The 16,048-nt window shown below is 42.3% G+C and overlaps 1 protein-coding gene across 5 annotated transcripts in view; it reads right to left on the bottom strand.

The window, feature by feature from the left end:
• The window catches only part of LOC148022555 (uncharacterized), a 102,733-nt gene that overhangs the window by 28,384 nt on the left and 58,301 nt on the right, over positions 1 to 16,048 (bottom strand). For 4 of the 5 annotated variants that reach the window (XM_087695508.1, XM_087695504.1, XM_087695505.1 and 1 more), the window contains 3 exons: positions 13,577 to 13,630; positions 13,312 to 13,398; positions 12,111 to 12,216 (listed from right to left, as the gene is read on the bottom strand). In XM_087695508.1, the coding sequence (XP_087551634.1) occupies positions 12,111 to 12,216; positions 13,312 to 13,398; positions 13,577 to 13,630 (247 nt within the window). The remainder of the gene's footprint in view (positions 1 to 12,110; positions 12,217 to 13,311; positions 13,399 to 13,576; positions 13,631 to 16,048) is intronic. The other variant, XM_087695507.1, reaches the window with a different exon arrangement.

The following is a 16,048-nucleotide window of genomic DNA, read 5'->3' as shown; positions in this document are numbered from 1 at the left end:
TGTCTCCGTCCGTGGGCTCTCTCCTATTCGTGGGTTCCTTGAGCGGCTTATCTGAGTGAGTTCCTTGACTTATTAAAAGCAGTTCTTAAGTTATCTCCACTCCTTGCGTGTGTTCTTTCTGGTACACGTGTATTCAATCATGCTTTCAGTTTTTCTTAAGTGCACTTCAAGTGCGGAAATTCAAGGTGAGTGCGACAAACAGCCTCTAAGCGTCTCATGCACCCTTGGGCCTGATAGGCTTGATAGATCAATTCTCTGGCCATCTAGACGGGATTTTAGGGCCTCTCGGCTACGTTGCCTTGCCATTTCTTTTGGGCTCGATCAGGGTTTTATGGCTCGGTGGGTTACCTCTAGGTCTCTGGGTTTCTAGGTATCGCAACAGCCCACTCAAACTATTAAGCGGCCATGCCTTACGATTTTGTCTACTTGGCGCGCCAAAATCAGGCTTTAAACGTCAGGAAAGCTTACGAAATGTTGCACCGCTGAGCTCCAGTTGGGTCAAGTCAAATCTCTGAGACTGAGTTGGGCACACACTCGGCCCAACTGGTCCAAATTGCAGGGGCCGAGAGAGTGACTCGGACGGGCCGAATCTCGCCTGTCCGAGTGCAAAAAGTTATTTTGTAGGCCAGGGTCCGAGTGAAGTAACTCGGACGGGCCGAGCTAGATGTTGGGCCGAGGGCCGAGTAATATGTCTTGGGCCGAGTGGACACTCGGGTCGAGTGGACTTCAGGCCGAGTGTTAGTTTGGTCAAAGGGCCGAGTCGAGTAACTCGGACGGGCCGAACCGAGTAACTGGGACGGGCCGAATCGAGTATCGGATCCAAGGGCCGAGTAGGGTTTTCGGGTTGAGATCCGAATGGGCGGGTCCGAGGGCCGAGTCTGGGACTCGGCCTAACAAGGGCCGTTCAGACGGGCCGAACGTGACACGACGAATGCCGCGCAATGATGATTTCGATCGAATCTCCCTAGTCAGGCAATCATCCCCTGCATAAACTTCCAGATCCTGGCTAAGGCACTAATGGAAGTGATTGGTATACCTGGGGTGAGCGGTAGGCTCTCCGACGACGCAATCGAATCGAATCTTTGCGGGCTCTCTCTCTCTCTCTCTCTCTCTCTCTCTCTCTCTCTCTCTCTCTCTCTCTCTCTCTCTCTCTCTCTCTCTCTCTCTCTCTCTCTCTTTGTGCAATGGTTGCAAATGAGCTCTCCCTTGGAATCCTAGCCCTTAAACCCCTTCCCGAGCAGGGCTTTGACACTCTCAATCATTCACTTGCCGACATTAAGCATCCCAAGCTAGCTTTTTGCCATTTTTTGCATATTTTATGCCCTGTCTTGCCCTGTTTGCAACAGTAAACCCTACCCTTTCCCGGTTTGATTTCCTAATGCTATCCTACACTAAATGCAACGAGAATCGAAAGCAACAAACTGACATGATTTCTTCCTATTTTCCAATCATCAAACAAACTAACTAACCCAAAATACTTATTTGTTTCGAAGATCAAAACACCCAACCTTCCTATCTACCTTAAGCTCCGTTTCGGGGGAGAATCCCTTACTTCGATGCTTGATATGGGACGCGCAAGCGCTCGAGCTTGAATCCGTTGGTCCGGGCAACGGAACCAAAATGTGGGAGCTTTCGCTCAACCGCCAAGACCCACGGACTGCTTATTGTTTCAAGTGTTCCAAGCGAGCTCTAATGGCTACATCTCACATAGCCGACGCACCCTCAATCCTACGAGTGTAGTGAGCTTACCTTGATGCCGATATGAGTTGCCTCCTCTCTTTCGCACTTCGGTTGCTCCACGATCCTAGATGCTAGCTCAAGCATGCTCAAGCCTCCTCCTCCAAGCTCCAACCGCCATAGCCGCACGTACAAGAGAAGGAAAGAGAAGAGAAGAGAAGAGAAGAGAAGATGGTGAAGAGCTTCACCCCCTTGATCCCTCACTCCCACACACTCCCTCCCTCACACTCACAATCACTCCCTCTCTCAAGAGCACACACAAGCAAGGAGAGGAGAAGAAGAGAAGAAGAGAAGAGCTCTTGTTTGACACACACCAAAGAATGAGCTTCCATTCACTTTTTGAACTTTATATATACAAACCCTAAAACCCCATGAGCACCCATCTTTTTTTACATGACCGGCCATTATGGCAAGGTCCCTTTTTCTAATTCCCTCTTTTTGCTTCATGTCCTAGGCCTATATTCGACTATTCTTTTACAGGTGGCACAGGAGGGAGCATAGTGCTCTTTTACAAGAGTTTTTGGAGTTTTTGAGGCGCCTTTTATTTAAAACTACGCTTTTGGTCCCGGCTTAGCTTTGGAGCCCGCCTGCGTGTCCTTGCTCCTTTTCCATCTTATTTCTGCTTTTTCATTTGTCCTTCCGCCTTCTCGGCTTGGGGTTAACAACTTGGTTTGTACAGAAAGATCTATGGCAAGTTGTTGCTAGTTTTGTATCCAAGTTGGAGCATTCATCAAATTTCTCGAATTGCACAAAGAACAAGGAAGATTTTCAAGAGGAGCTTTCCAAATGGGAAGGCAAAGATGCTAAGGCCTTTATGGTTTTAGTATGCTTGTGTCACCCAACGGTCTCTTCTACCATTCAAACCTTAGAGACCTCCACTAAAGTTTGGGATAAGCTACAAGAGCTTTATGAGCAACAATCTTCCGTGAGGGCTATTTCCCTTCAAGATCAACTGTGCAACATGAAGTTTAATGCTCTAGATACCATGCATGCATTTCTACTGAGGTTCAAGATTATCCATGATCAATTGCTCACCTTGGGGACAACTCTTACCTCCTCTTAATTATTTGCATTGGTTATTACTAAGCTTTCTCCAGAGTACAATATGATGACTCAAGCTTTGAGGGTCCAAGTTTCCACTCTTGATCTTGATTTTGATGATCTCATGTCTCTCTTGCTTCATGAGAAGTCTTTGCTACAAGGACAAGGAAAGGTTCCAATATATGATAATGATATTGAGAGAGCATTGGCAATATCTAAAAAGTCTAAGAAGAACCGTGCTCATTGCTATTCTTGTGGGAAGTGGGGCCATCTCTCTAAAGACTGTCCAAAGAAAACTACCAACTCCAAAGAGAAGGGCAAGAAGACAGATACTTCATCTTTAGACTCTGAGATTGAGTCACCGAAGGCCACTCCAACCAAGTTGACCCATGAAGTGATCTTCTAGTGATACTGCATGCTCTCACATGCTCCTAGCCATTAGGAGTGAGTGTGAGGGTGGAGAGAGAACATGTTGATGCTCTTTCATTGTTGGTGGATTTGGCATGTGTCATCAAATTCACATCTTTTGGTGATCAAAACCTTGGACTAGTGTGTCTAGGGATGTGTGATGTGTTGTGTTCGTGTGGTCTCACATGAGGGGACCCAAAGGACATGCATATGCTCTCGTGGCGGAACTTTGGTGTCATGGTGAGCTATCCATGGAGCTTGTGTGATTACAACATTGCTTTCAAAGAGGGATTATGGCATTCAAACTTCTTCTTCATGGTGCTTTCTTACTGAGGTGTATCCACCAAAGTACACGTTATTAGAGTATCCATGGTGCAAATTAGGTGTTCTTATTCATTGCTTGTTCATCTCTGATCTGAGAGAGGGTGTTCGAAGTGGTCGTATTAGAGGTTCACAAGCGCCCACGGTTTAATTTACGGCACTCTCTTTATTATTTATTTGGTAACTGGCCAACCTATTTTATGGTAGGAAAACTCCTTTATTTTTGTCTATAGTAGCAAGTGTGGCCACTGTCCATTTTCCACGCATGTACTTGCAAATTCTTGGTGTGGAGAGAGGGGGCTTGTGGAGTGTGTGAGATAGTGCTCAATCATTGTGCTCTTATCATAGTGGATTCCTATTTCCAGTTACATGTTGTGCATAGTCTCTTACATCAATCTTGTGTTTTTCATTATTACAACATTTCTTTTGCTCTTCTCACAAAACCAACACCCAAATTTTGGGAGATCCATATATATAAATAGGAGGCTGCCCAACAACAGGCAATGAAGGATTGTATGGATACACATGCAGACTTGTCACACAAGGATTAGCAGGGGTTCATCTATTCCATCATGTTTTTGCATAGTCTTCATAATTTGACACTAGTTTCCTGCCCTACTGTCTACACCCCTCCATTGACGGATACCTCAGTTCATGGTGCTGCCAACCCTTCCACAACTTCAGCAGACCTGTTCCCTCAGCCCAAAAGGCTGCTTTTGCTGTAGGCAACGCCTATCCAGCCCTCTCCACACAGACCACAGCTGTCCCCATCATCCCCAAGGGCAGCAAAAGGCTGCATTTACTGTCTGTTGCAGTCCCTTGCATCATCTTCTGCCTGCTGTTTTGGAGGTGGGAGCTGTCTACCTAGTGTTTTTGCTCCTATGCCGGATTCCTTGCTATTACTGCCTCCAATCAGCCTAATCCAAACAGGTTCTTCACCTTGACCTCGTTTGCAGCCGCTGATTGCATACAAAGACTGCCTGCTGCAATTTAGGATCTGTTCACAGCACAACATACTCACCAATTCATCTCTGCCCTGGTTCATTTTGAGACATGGAGGTTTGACGTTTTGTATTTACTCTTGCATAGTGTGTCTACTGCATTTAGCATTCATTCTTCTCTTATCTCTGAGTTGCTCTTCACCTTGTTTACTTGTGTTTACATGTGCTGGAGTATCTCTTACAAGTGGGATTGAAGTCTGAGTAGTAGTGGGGGGTGACTTGGCTTTGTGCCTTTGGCCTTTGAATAGCGCTCTTCATCAAAATAGCCAACCTTTTAATTCTGTTAGCAATACTTATTTTTATATGTAGATTCTTCTATCTTGATTTCAATTGAGATTGGGTGATCCCTTATGACTCACTAGTCTTTGGGTTTTGAGCAGGAAACTATGGCCCCCCTAAAGATCGCAAGGAGGGTTTCCTATAAACTTGATCAAACAGTCATGTGCAACACAACATTTGGCACTCAAACTCATAAAAAGTAAGCATTGTGGGAGTGGCAAAAAAGTGCTTTTTTTTGTACTAAATTGTACTGATATGTACCGTACCATACGGATCAATCTGTACTACGTACGGAGACAACCTTGGAGAAAAGCCACCCAATCATCATCAAACTTGGGAAGTCTTATAGTGGCAAATTCAACAAGCCATCAACAAATACTCAACTAACTTGACCTGAAGGCTATCTTGATCAATGATTTTTAACTCCTAGAGTCCATGGTCAAGGTTTATCCGTCAAGTCCTATCTCGAACTGCATAGTGGTCAATCAATTGAGAATGCGAGTCAAATTCAAGAAGAAGACCTTGCATTGATTCAAACATGGTTGTAGCACTACAACTTTCTCAAGAGGCGACAGCCTCATAAAAAGACTAATGGGGGTCTAGCTAGGGTTCCAACCCCTAAACAAGGTCCCAAAGGTTTTGAGAGTCTAGAACATGCACTATCAAGTTAGACGAAGTAGTGAAACCACTCTTATTAGTGAAAGAATTCTTGGGAGATGTGTGAAAAGAACTAAGGTGTTCCACAAAAGGGGTGAGATGGGAAGGCAAAAGTATAGCCTGATATTTCATACAACACCATAGAGATAGCATGGTGACACATGGCCCCTATCCAATTGTAGAATGTGGTATTAAATGTTAGAATGATGACACATTAGGTAAGGGCATGTGCAAACTGTGGAATCATCTAGGTAATGACATACTTGGCTACATAACTCTTGTGAATAGATCCACTTGTTGTGCTAAAAATGCATTAGCTTTATTAAAAATGTATGATATATCCACTCGCATCTATGTACCATACCGTACGTATTCATATGATTTAGTATAAAAGAACTAGCCCTTTCTTGCCATTCTCCCCCAAGCCTATGTATTTCTTTCTTTCTTTCTTTCTTTTCTCTCTCCGTAAAGCCTCTCTCTCTCTCTCTCTCTCTCTCTCTCTCTCTCTCTCAAGCCTTTTCTTATTTGTGCGATGCTTTGTGCATGATGTATCCACTCCCATCTACGTACTTGTAGATTGTAGGTAACAATAGTGCATGTTGCATGTATGGCATGAGGTTTTGGCATGTTACTCTTAAATATTCAATTCTATTATCTTTAGTCCAAAATTTGGCATGTCTCAGCCGATAGTTGCACAAACTTTGAGAGTCCCCATGCCTACACCACAAGTACTTGTGGATCCCTCTTCGACTTTTTCTACCTACACACCCTATCCCCCTCCCTATCCTTACTACCCTCCTTACACTCAGACACCTCATAGTTCTTCATCCTCATCTGCCAAGCATGCCTTTGCTGATAAGACTCGTTTTAATGGGTCTAACTATAAAACTTGGTTGAATCTGATGAGGCATATTCTAGAGTCACAAAGAGAAAATTTTAAGCTACTTTGTTTCCTCCCAATTCGCCCCATAGTTACATGGAGGCAACCCATGGATAACTACAAACTTGTGGGATCTTGTTCAAGGGGGTTGGAAACCCAGCCAGACCTACAACTTCCACTAGAGATTGTCCACTCATAGAAGGCTAGAAATGCCTCCGCTATTGTCGAGCGAATGCAAGGCCTTTATCCAAATTCCATTCACAACTACAATAATTTGATCTAGAGTGGAGGTAGTGGGATCACTTAACTGACCGCTATGTAGCTTGGGATAACACCCATCATATAAATCTCAACCATGAGCTTCAAGACTTTAAAATCACCGACTAGGATGACCTTAATGTCAAGTTGGCTAAGTATCGATGACTTCTCGCTCAATTCTCCACTACATAGGCTTCTAGGTTCCCTAGTGACCATTTCTCAACAAGCTTCAAGAAAATACTTCCATTGGTGATCTCATAGCCCACCATGCCTATGTTCTATGAATTTGAATGTTAGCTACTGCATTACACTTGACTCTTTGATCAGTTTCATAGTAGTTCCTCCACAAAGGGGGACTCTTGTTTCCTCTCAGAGGGGGCAGCAAGGACAAGGCAAGAAAAACTAAAATCAAAACCAAAACTCAATTCAAAATCAAAACCAAGCTAGAGACCAAGGAAACTCCTAAGCATTCTTAAAAACCAGATGAATGGCAAAATTTATACAAAGAGAAACCAATATTGCCAACATTGTTAGAAGGCGAGCCATTTTGACAACAAGTGTCAATCAAAGGCAAGAGGCACGCAATCCAAAAAGACTCAGACCCCCCACCCGTTAGTCTGGTAACCCCTAGCAAGGAAGGCAAGGTGGTGGCAACAAAAATCAAGGATAGTAACAAGGCTAGATCCATACTCCCACTAATGATCCATCACAATTAGTATCGTTCTCAACTCTAAAGGGCATGTCTGATTGGTCTGCTCGACACAAGACTCGCGTCATCTCCATGGAGACATCAAAGGTTTTGAGTTTAGTCCACATTCATGAGTTATCTCCTGATGAGGCAACCGCAAAGGCCCACTCTATCCAACCAAGAACATCATCTCCTATTTGGATCATGTGAATAATGGAGCCACCCATCACATGACCCTCATTCAGGACATTTTTGTCTCTCAAGCCCCAACAACAGAGAATATGTGGTATGGAAATAACTCCTCAATTAAGATCCTTTGTCTGCGTCAAGTTTGATACTAACAAGGGTTGGGATCTCACTTCATTGGACGATATATAATGTTCCTCAACTTGGGGTGAGCTTATTATCCGTTCAGTAACTTTGCTAATTGGGGTGAGCCGTTTTTTTAACAATGACTACAATTGAGGTCATAGACTCTCGAAATAGTTTAGTGATTACTCGTAGTGAGGCAGAGCCTAGTGGCCTCTAGAAGATGACTCCATCTCTTTCCTAGCCAATAGGCTACTCCGAGTTCTATTGCTTTTAAGCTTTAGCCACCACACAGAAACCTATGAAGAATGAGTGCCTTTACCACTATTGCTTCGGACACCTTGGGTATGACTTGCTCTATGAGCTGTCATGCCATTGGATGGTTGAACTCCTTACATGCCTAAAACTATCCATGGATATCTGCCCAACTTGTTAGCTTGGGAAGCAGCATCATACACTATTTGCTCAACACACCACACATAGAGTTGAGATGCCTCTTCGATTGATACGTGTTGATCTTTGTGGGCCAACATCCACTATCGCCCTTAATGGCGCACTGTACCTCTTTTTTATCATAGATGATTTCTCTCAATACTTGTAGGTGTATTTCTTAAAGCATAAATTTGATGCAATCACCTACTTCTCTTCATGGGTGTTGCTTGTACATAATCAGACTGGTCGTTGAGTAGGATGTATGAGTAATTCTAGTGGTGAGTTTATCTCCCACAAGTTCACCAAGTATGAGTAATTCTAGTGATGAGTTTATCTCCCACGAGTTCATCAAGTTTTTATAGGAGAATGGTATCTCACGCCAACTTACCTCTACCAACTCGCCCTCTCAAAACGGAGTCATAGAGCGTAGGAACCAAACTAAGATAAACATGGCATGCTTTATGCTATTCACAGCAAAGCTTTCTAGACACATTCGAGTCAAGGCTATTAACACTTCAGTGTACATTCTCAACCACTGCCTGATTGTGGTGGTTCCTCAAAGGATTCCCTGAGACTTTTTTTGACACTCGGCCTTTCATTTCTCATTTCAAAGTCTTTAGGTGTCATGTGTATACACAACTCTTGATGATAAGATAGGAAAGCTCACTTCTGGACTAATCTCCTAATTTTTGTAAGTTACTCTTTTGAGGCAAAAGTTTGTTGTTTATTCAATCCTCGGACAAACAAGGTAATTGTCTGGAGAAATGTCATCTTTTATGAGAGGGACATTGTACATAGCATTGCACTAGCCTCTGAACCGCTCTCTACTCGTTCCATATTGGAGATAGTGCCATTTGAGCCGAGTCTACTCCCCACTCTTGACCCACTTAAAGAGCCTTTAACACCTTGGCCTCCTCTACGACACCTATTACCTCATTGGTACCAACAAACTATGCAAGATTCGAGGATCCTTCCACGAAACTCTACTCCAAAGGGCCCTAGAATATCTACCTGGCTTGCACCTAGTGTTCCATTTACATCTTCCTTTATGACAAATTACACAGCACATTCCGAGCCAAAGAGTTGGCATAAGGCTCTAAAGCATTCTCAATGGTGAGAGGTTGTGGAAAAGAAACTTGTGAGCATTGATCGAAATGAGACTTCAACTTTGGTGGGTTATCCGAGCCACAAAAAAGTCATCAAGACCGAGTGAACCTTTACAACTAAATTGAAATTTGATGGAACTTTGGACAAATATAAGGCCCGCCTTGTAGTGCAAGGTTTTCAACAAAAACATGGCATTGATGATGAGGAGACCTTTACACCCATTGCACAATTAATATCATTCCGTTTGTTAGGTGTGCTCACCGCTCATCATGGTTGGCCAATCTATGAGATGGATGTCAAAAGTGCCTTACTGAATGGCTATTTGGAGAAGGAAATCTATTTGGAGCAACCTCACAGATTTTCTTCAGCTGATCATAGAAACAAGGTCTTTTGTTTGCAAAAAGCTCTGTATGGACTGAAGCAAGTCTCATGTTCCTAGTTCCATAGGATGGATGAGCTCCTTAGAACTCATGGATATCATTCTACCCCTTATGACCTAAACTTGTATGTCAAAACCACTTCAAAGGAGGTCGCTACATTCTCTTATACATAGATGATTTACTTATTATAGGCTCAAACTCTGCTACCATAGTAGATATTAAGGCCCAACTTTGTTCTACATTTGAGATAATTGACCTTGGTCAGTTGTCCTATTTCTTGGGCATGGAGATAGTTTAATCTACGGATAATATTTTTGTGTCACAACAGAAGTACACTCTTCAATTAATGGAACAATATTGTACTCCCTGCGGCCACACCACTTGAACCCACTATCCACTTATTTAAGGATTCCATAGGTCAGCCCTTTGATGAGTACACCTATACGTTTGTTGTAGGAAAACTTCTCTAGTTGATTCATACTAGGCTTGATCTTGCATACTCTATTTCTTTACTCAGTCAATATTTTAATACACCTAAAATGTCACACTGGATAACTTCTATGTGTGTGTTGAGATATATAACATGTTCGGTGTACTTCTTCTTATGGTTTGACTTATGGTCATGGTTTGCTTTTGCATGGATACAGAACTCGCCTAGAGATCCCAGCACCCGTTGATCTCACACCGACTACATGTTCTCTTTGGGCATTGGCTCTCATTTCTTGGTTAAGTTGTAAGCAAGAGATAGTGGCTACTTCTACATTTGAGGTAGAGTATCAAGCTCTCTTTGATGGCACCACAAAGGCTATCTACTTGATGGCACCTCCAACATGGCAAAATGGAGTGTACTTCCACTTCACCATAGAGTAGGTTGAGGTAGGTACCATCTGCCTAGAGTTTGTGCCATCATCCGACAATTTTCCAAGCATTTTGACCAAGGTGATTCTCCACTACTTGCTACCCAAGATCGACATAGATGCACCCTCTCCTATTACTTTGGACTAATGGGGAGAGGGTGATTCCCTCTAGCTTTCCCTTCCACATTGAGGGGGCAATATTTTTCTCTTAAGGATGACATGATTTTGGTTTGAGTTAGTGCTTCATCACCACCTAACTATGGATAAGCATGGTACCCTAAGGGATATGTGTCTAAGGACTTTGTACCCCCCCCCCCCCCCCCGAGGTGTAGTGAAGTGTGGCAAAGGTGATGCATAGATAAATGTTCAGCAGAATATGTGTATGAAGTGGGTAGGATGGGTGGGAATGGAACGTATACTGATGCACCAAAACAAACATCTCTTGAATCTGCAAAATGGATGAGAAGTGTCACCTAATCTCTTTCTTATTGAGCCACCTCTATTAACATTCAGATACCGGTACATGTTCAGGTTATCGTGAATACTTCTATCCATTGCATATCAGTGAAGTAAATAATAGAGTAGATGACAATATGATTTAGTTACCTTTCACCAACTCTGATGAGCATACAAGAACTAAATACAATATGTATCCCATGTTGGTGTGTGTTCTCGAGTGGGGAGTTTTGGCAACATACCCATGCTGTTGTGCACCTTCCCTCAGGTTGTGTATTTAATCATCTGGCTGGTATGCCAAAGAGATAGGAGTAGTGCTAGACAAGGTCAAAGTTGTGCCCAATCATTGAATGTCTCTCTCTTCTTTCCACACTCGACAATAGAACTCAAGGTGAAGATAATTCAGAGTGAAGAATGAATGTATGAATCAAACTATATGTTGCACACAATACAATGGGCTGCAAACCTCCATGGCTCCAGGGACCAAGGATGAGGTGAGCTGAAGGAGTCATTGGAGACACCTACATTACATGTAAGAGCATGCCATACTCTGAATGAATCCCAAAATGAGGCAGCAGCAGTTTGAAAATGTCTGATGATTTCTGAGTGGCAGCAATGTAGGCAGCCTTCCAGTTGCAAAACGCAGATGCTGAGTAGATGTATGATGATGTCAGAAGCTGGATGTCTTCCAACAAGCAGGCAACCAGTAAGGCAGACTGTCCTAGCAGCAAACACAGGTGTCACAGCTCCAAGATGATCTCCAGCAATGAAAATTCAGGCCTGGAGTGAAGGCAGTAGCAGAGGGAGTTTCCAAAGGTGCTGGGGGGCCTGCTCAGGCAAACACAAGGGCTGCATGTCTTGGAGCAGAAGGCAGGCCATTAACAGCTGGGCAGCAGCAAACAGATGAAAACGCAAGTGTATAGGGTGCTGGAACAGGTCGAATAGATGTAGGACAGCAGTAGACAGTTGAGCAAGATGGACTGATGGTGAAAGAAGCTCTAAAACCAATTCACCAAGCTGTAGAGACCTTGTATACAGCAGGGTCAGCACTTGGAGAAGCTCCACAAAGTGAGATGTCCTCCGGAACAAGCAATGAAAGATAAGGATTGCACATGACTCCTGCCACTTACTGATAAAAACCACTATATGGTTTATTTTTCCACAAAAGAAGAAACAAATTTTGCAATAAGAAACTTGGAAGTCACATAATCATGCTTGAAAAGCCCAAACCAGAGGTGGAAAAGACTTTAATCTAAAGAACTAAACCAGAGTATGAACAACAGGGTTCCAGCTTTGCACCTTCAGAAAACATGGATAAAACTTGATTTAAATCTTCTGATAAGCATCTGAAGCCAACAGACATTTCAGACACACTAGACGATGTTTCAATCCGTGCTGCAGTCTCCTGCAAAGAACAATAATGCACATCTTATTATTTGGAAGGTTATTTTAACTTGAAGCATACTTTCTTTTGCGATTAAGTAGCTTTACATTAGACCCCTCTGGATGAGTCAATGTTGTGTCAGTTTATTTAAAGAGTTAAGTCATGTTCATACAAAGGTGTTGTATCAGCTTTGTATTCAAAGCCTGGAAAACAAACTTTGAGAGAACCCTGTAACACAGAAGCATGTGTAACTTTCGAACTGTTAAAAGGGAGCAGGGCACACTCTAGGCCTTCGTGCATGTATAACCCCCATTTTTTGCCTTCCTCTTACATTTTCAAGTTCTTTTCTTGACCTTTCTGATCCCCAACATTCTCTGTCATTTCTGGCAATTCTGCCCCACCCTCTCATCATAATTAAGATTACAACCAACTGCAAACATAACCCCGTCCTCTCTTGAAGATTTCTGTACAATCAGTTGATTTTTTACAAAAACTCCATGTCAGCTGCAACTGGTCCCCATATGCTTCATCAACCTTCTAAGCCAAAGCAGCAGCTGCTGGACTGCTAGCTAAGAGGTTTCATCCCCTTCACGTGCTTCTTCGGTTTGGAAGTTCTCTAAAATGTTACTATTATGTGGGCTGCAAGTCACATCTTACAGGACAGTCTTTCTCGAACTACAGTTCACCAATTTTCCTGGAAAAGGATTATTCTATCCTTCCAAGTCAGTACTTTCATCTACTTAAAACTTACGTGAGTTAACCAAACTTGCACCGTCGGTACAGACTGGTGGTTACAGATACCGAGAAATACATCCAAGTCCAAGCAGGAATGCAGGCACACAAGGGGAGATGACATATAGACTCAGGTTTCTGACAGAGCTAACAGTAAAGCAAGTTCATGTCTCAGACCAACATAACGGATTCATACTTTGTTGCTTGAGCTCTTACACAAGTTTCACAAGCCTGTGTAATATGATTGTAAGGTAGAGGCAATCCTGCATTAACATGCCACACAGAAGGAATTTTTTATGCCTAAGGAGACCATCAAATTAAATCTGTGAGGTTCATTGAGATGACCACTGACATTCAATAAAAAGATATTATTGTGAGAAAGACCTCTAATATTGTATCCAATCTTTCTGCAGGATGCTGAGTTGTGCCTCCGCTACGTTGGACAGTTGAACTAATCAGGGCAAGTCCAAGCTAAAAATTAATCCAATACGAATATGTAAGAAATAATAGCAGGGATTTCACAAGCAGTAACAAAAAAGCATTCAGATTCTCATATAGAAACACAAAGTATTTTGGTCATACATAAATAGCATACAATCTAAAAAGTATCTGAAAAATGAAAGATTAGCTGAAACATTAGTGTGCATACCTTGTCAACAGGGTCATTCCTGCTTCCACCCTTTACGAGCAATTGACCTCCTACCTAACAAGGCAGCAAGGTGAATGATGTTCAGGACAAAAAAATAAGAGCTTTTCAATTATTCTTTCCACAGTCATTTCAAGATTTTAACATTTCATTTTCTCATGATTTATCTTCCACCTTTAATTAACAAACTGTGAAATTTTCTCTTTCAAATAGGCATCATTGTCTATTGACTTCTTAAGAAAGCCTTTTGTAAGTTTAGCGTTTCTAAAGAAAGGATTCGCTTGATTATATTAGCTTTAACAAAGTATATAAAAAAGCGGTCATGCTATACCAAACCCATAGCAAAAGGTGGACTACAAAGGTGGGGTATCATGCCTATTCCAAGATTCCTCTTTGAATTGGAAAAATTTCCAGTTGTCTCATTCTCATATAAGAGACTAAAGTAGATCCACTAGCGCCTCGTTACACTTTGACTACTAGCTTGCATCTCTCAAAGAAAATTTCTACCAAGTAATTGTTGAGCTAAAAATGCATTAGCCGGGACTTAAACAACCCCAAAACATGCTTAATTACTGAATAAACCATCTTATTTTAAAAAGAAGCGCGATCCTAGAGACTTTTTTTTTTCAAGAAAAGAGAATTCTATTAATAACACCTCCGAGAAAGCCCCCTAAGGTAAATACACTTATTGTGTCCCCAATGCAAAATCCTAATTTGGGTGCCCCAAAATTTCTATAAATCGGCATGTAGCCCACCACTCTCCTTGAATCTCGTTTTTCACGAGCTGTATCTCTGCTGCCCACACCCTGTTTGCAGAGGACATTGTGGTCAGACTTCCCCCAGCCATTAGCCGGTATCACCTAGTACCTTGGAGCTATCGCCTACAATCATGTCGCTACATTCGATGTTGACATTAGCATCCGGTGCTGTCACTAGCAATTTCTAGCTATTGCCCGGATCTTCTCTCTCCTCCATATGCTGTGTTTACAATTTCTAGCTGCTGCCCTGATCTTCTCTCTCTTCCATAGGCTGTGTTTGCACCCAACAGCTATCGCCTAGTTTTTCTCTCCTCAGATACCTACGTTTTTTGTCTTTCTCTCTCTTGCATTGCCATCTGCATCAGATCCAGCCTTCCTTGACTGCATTTGCTGTTGTTCGACACACAGATGCTGCCTTTGTTGCAATTCTAGATCCATTCGGAGTACAACACACTCTGTAGCTCATAACCTTTGCCTTAATCCCAGAGATATGAGAGTTTGAGATTCAGTATTTACTACATAATGTCTTTGCTACATGAGCATTGTATATTCAATATTCATTCACTTCATTATTCATTGTGTTCACTGCCTCTGAGTTACCCTAACCCTAACCCTAACCTTGTTCGGAGTTTATTAGTCAGTGCTTTGTCGTACGATCAATTTTCTATTTTGTGCATTTAGAGAATTTCTTCACATGCTATTAGAGCTAGGTACTCTCTAAGAAACCTTGGCCTTTGATCGAAAAGCTCATTCACAAAAGCACAAACAACAGAAGGGTCACATGACTTCAAACACATTCACAACACCACTCTAGCCTCCACATCCAAACATGGATAGAAACAATCACAACTGGGCCTCTCAACTTGCTATTGCCTGATCTAACATGGGTGGAGAATCATCGGACTAGAATGGAGTCCACAAACCATATCAAATTTTTGGCGTTGAGTATGATCTCATCCTTATGCATAGGGCTCAATAGAAGGTTGAAGGTAAGCCTAAGTTTTCTCCTTTAGATTCGGTACACAGAGCTGATGATCTTACAGGACCTTCCGAATCTCCACTACAGACTGCCAGCCATCCGCAAGTGGAACTAGCTAAGATTACACATCACTTCCGTAGTACTTCTTTTCTCCAATGCCAAGTATAGACTCTATTATTTCAGATTCTATGCCATCTAATTTTGTATTTTTCGTTGGATCGGGGGATGCTCATCAAGAAGGGACTCTTCAAAACAAACTTTGGTTTGTGCGTAATGAGGAAGATAGGTATTTCTTTATAAACTCAAAACTAGATAAGAAGCTAAAAGAATAACTTCTAAATATTATGTCCCTTCCTTTTCCTTCAAATGATTTTATTTCTCATGGTTAATACAGAGTAGGTGCATCTTCATCTAATACATTTAACGGACAAAAGAAACCTATGATGTTTCCCACAACAACATCCATCACAAATCCATTTGGGCTCCCACCCATCCCTCCCTCCTCTTCCACTACATCTTCCTTTGTGCTTCCATTAAGTGCATCACATTATCCACCACACACCACACCTAGGAATCCTGTACATTTAGGCACAATCTTTAGGACATCTACATACCCATTTCAGGTAGTGTATTTATGATGAGGGCTCAGCCTCCCACACACACATTTTTGGGTTATTCCTTTGGGAGTCTATTCCAAACATACTCGAGTGTGGATCATTTGGTATCACAATTTGCTTC

Source organism: Lygodium microphyllum, chromosome 16 (assembly GCF_053477565.2).
Source record: "Lygodium microphyllum isolate KBCC chromosome 16, Lygodium_microphyllum_v1.1.10, whole genome shotgun sequence".
NCBI classification, from domain to species: domain Eukaryota; kingdom Viridiplantae; phylum Streptophyta; class Polypodiopsida; order Schizaeales; family Lygodiaceae; genus Lygodium; species Lygodium microphyllum.
Note: the sequence above shows the minus strand (reverse complement) of the source record. Positions and strands in the feature narration are given on the sequence as shown.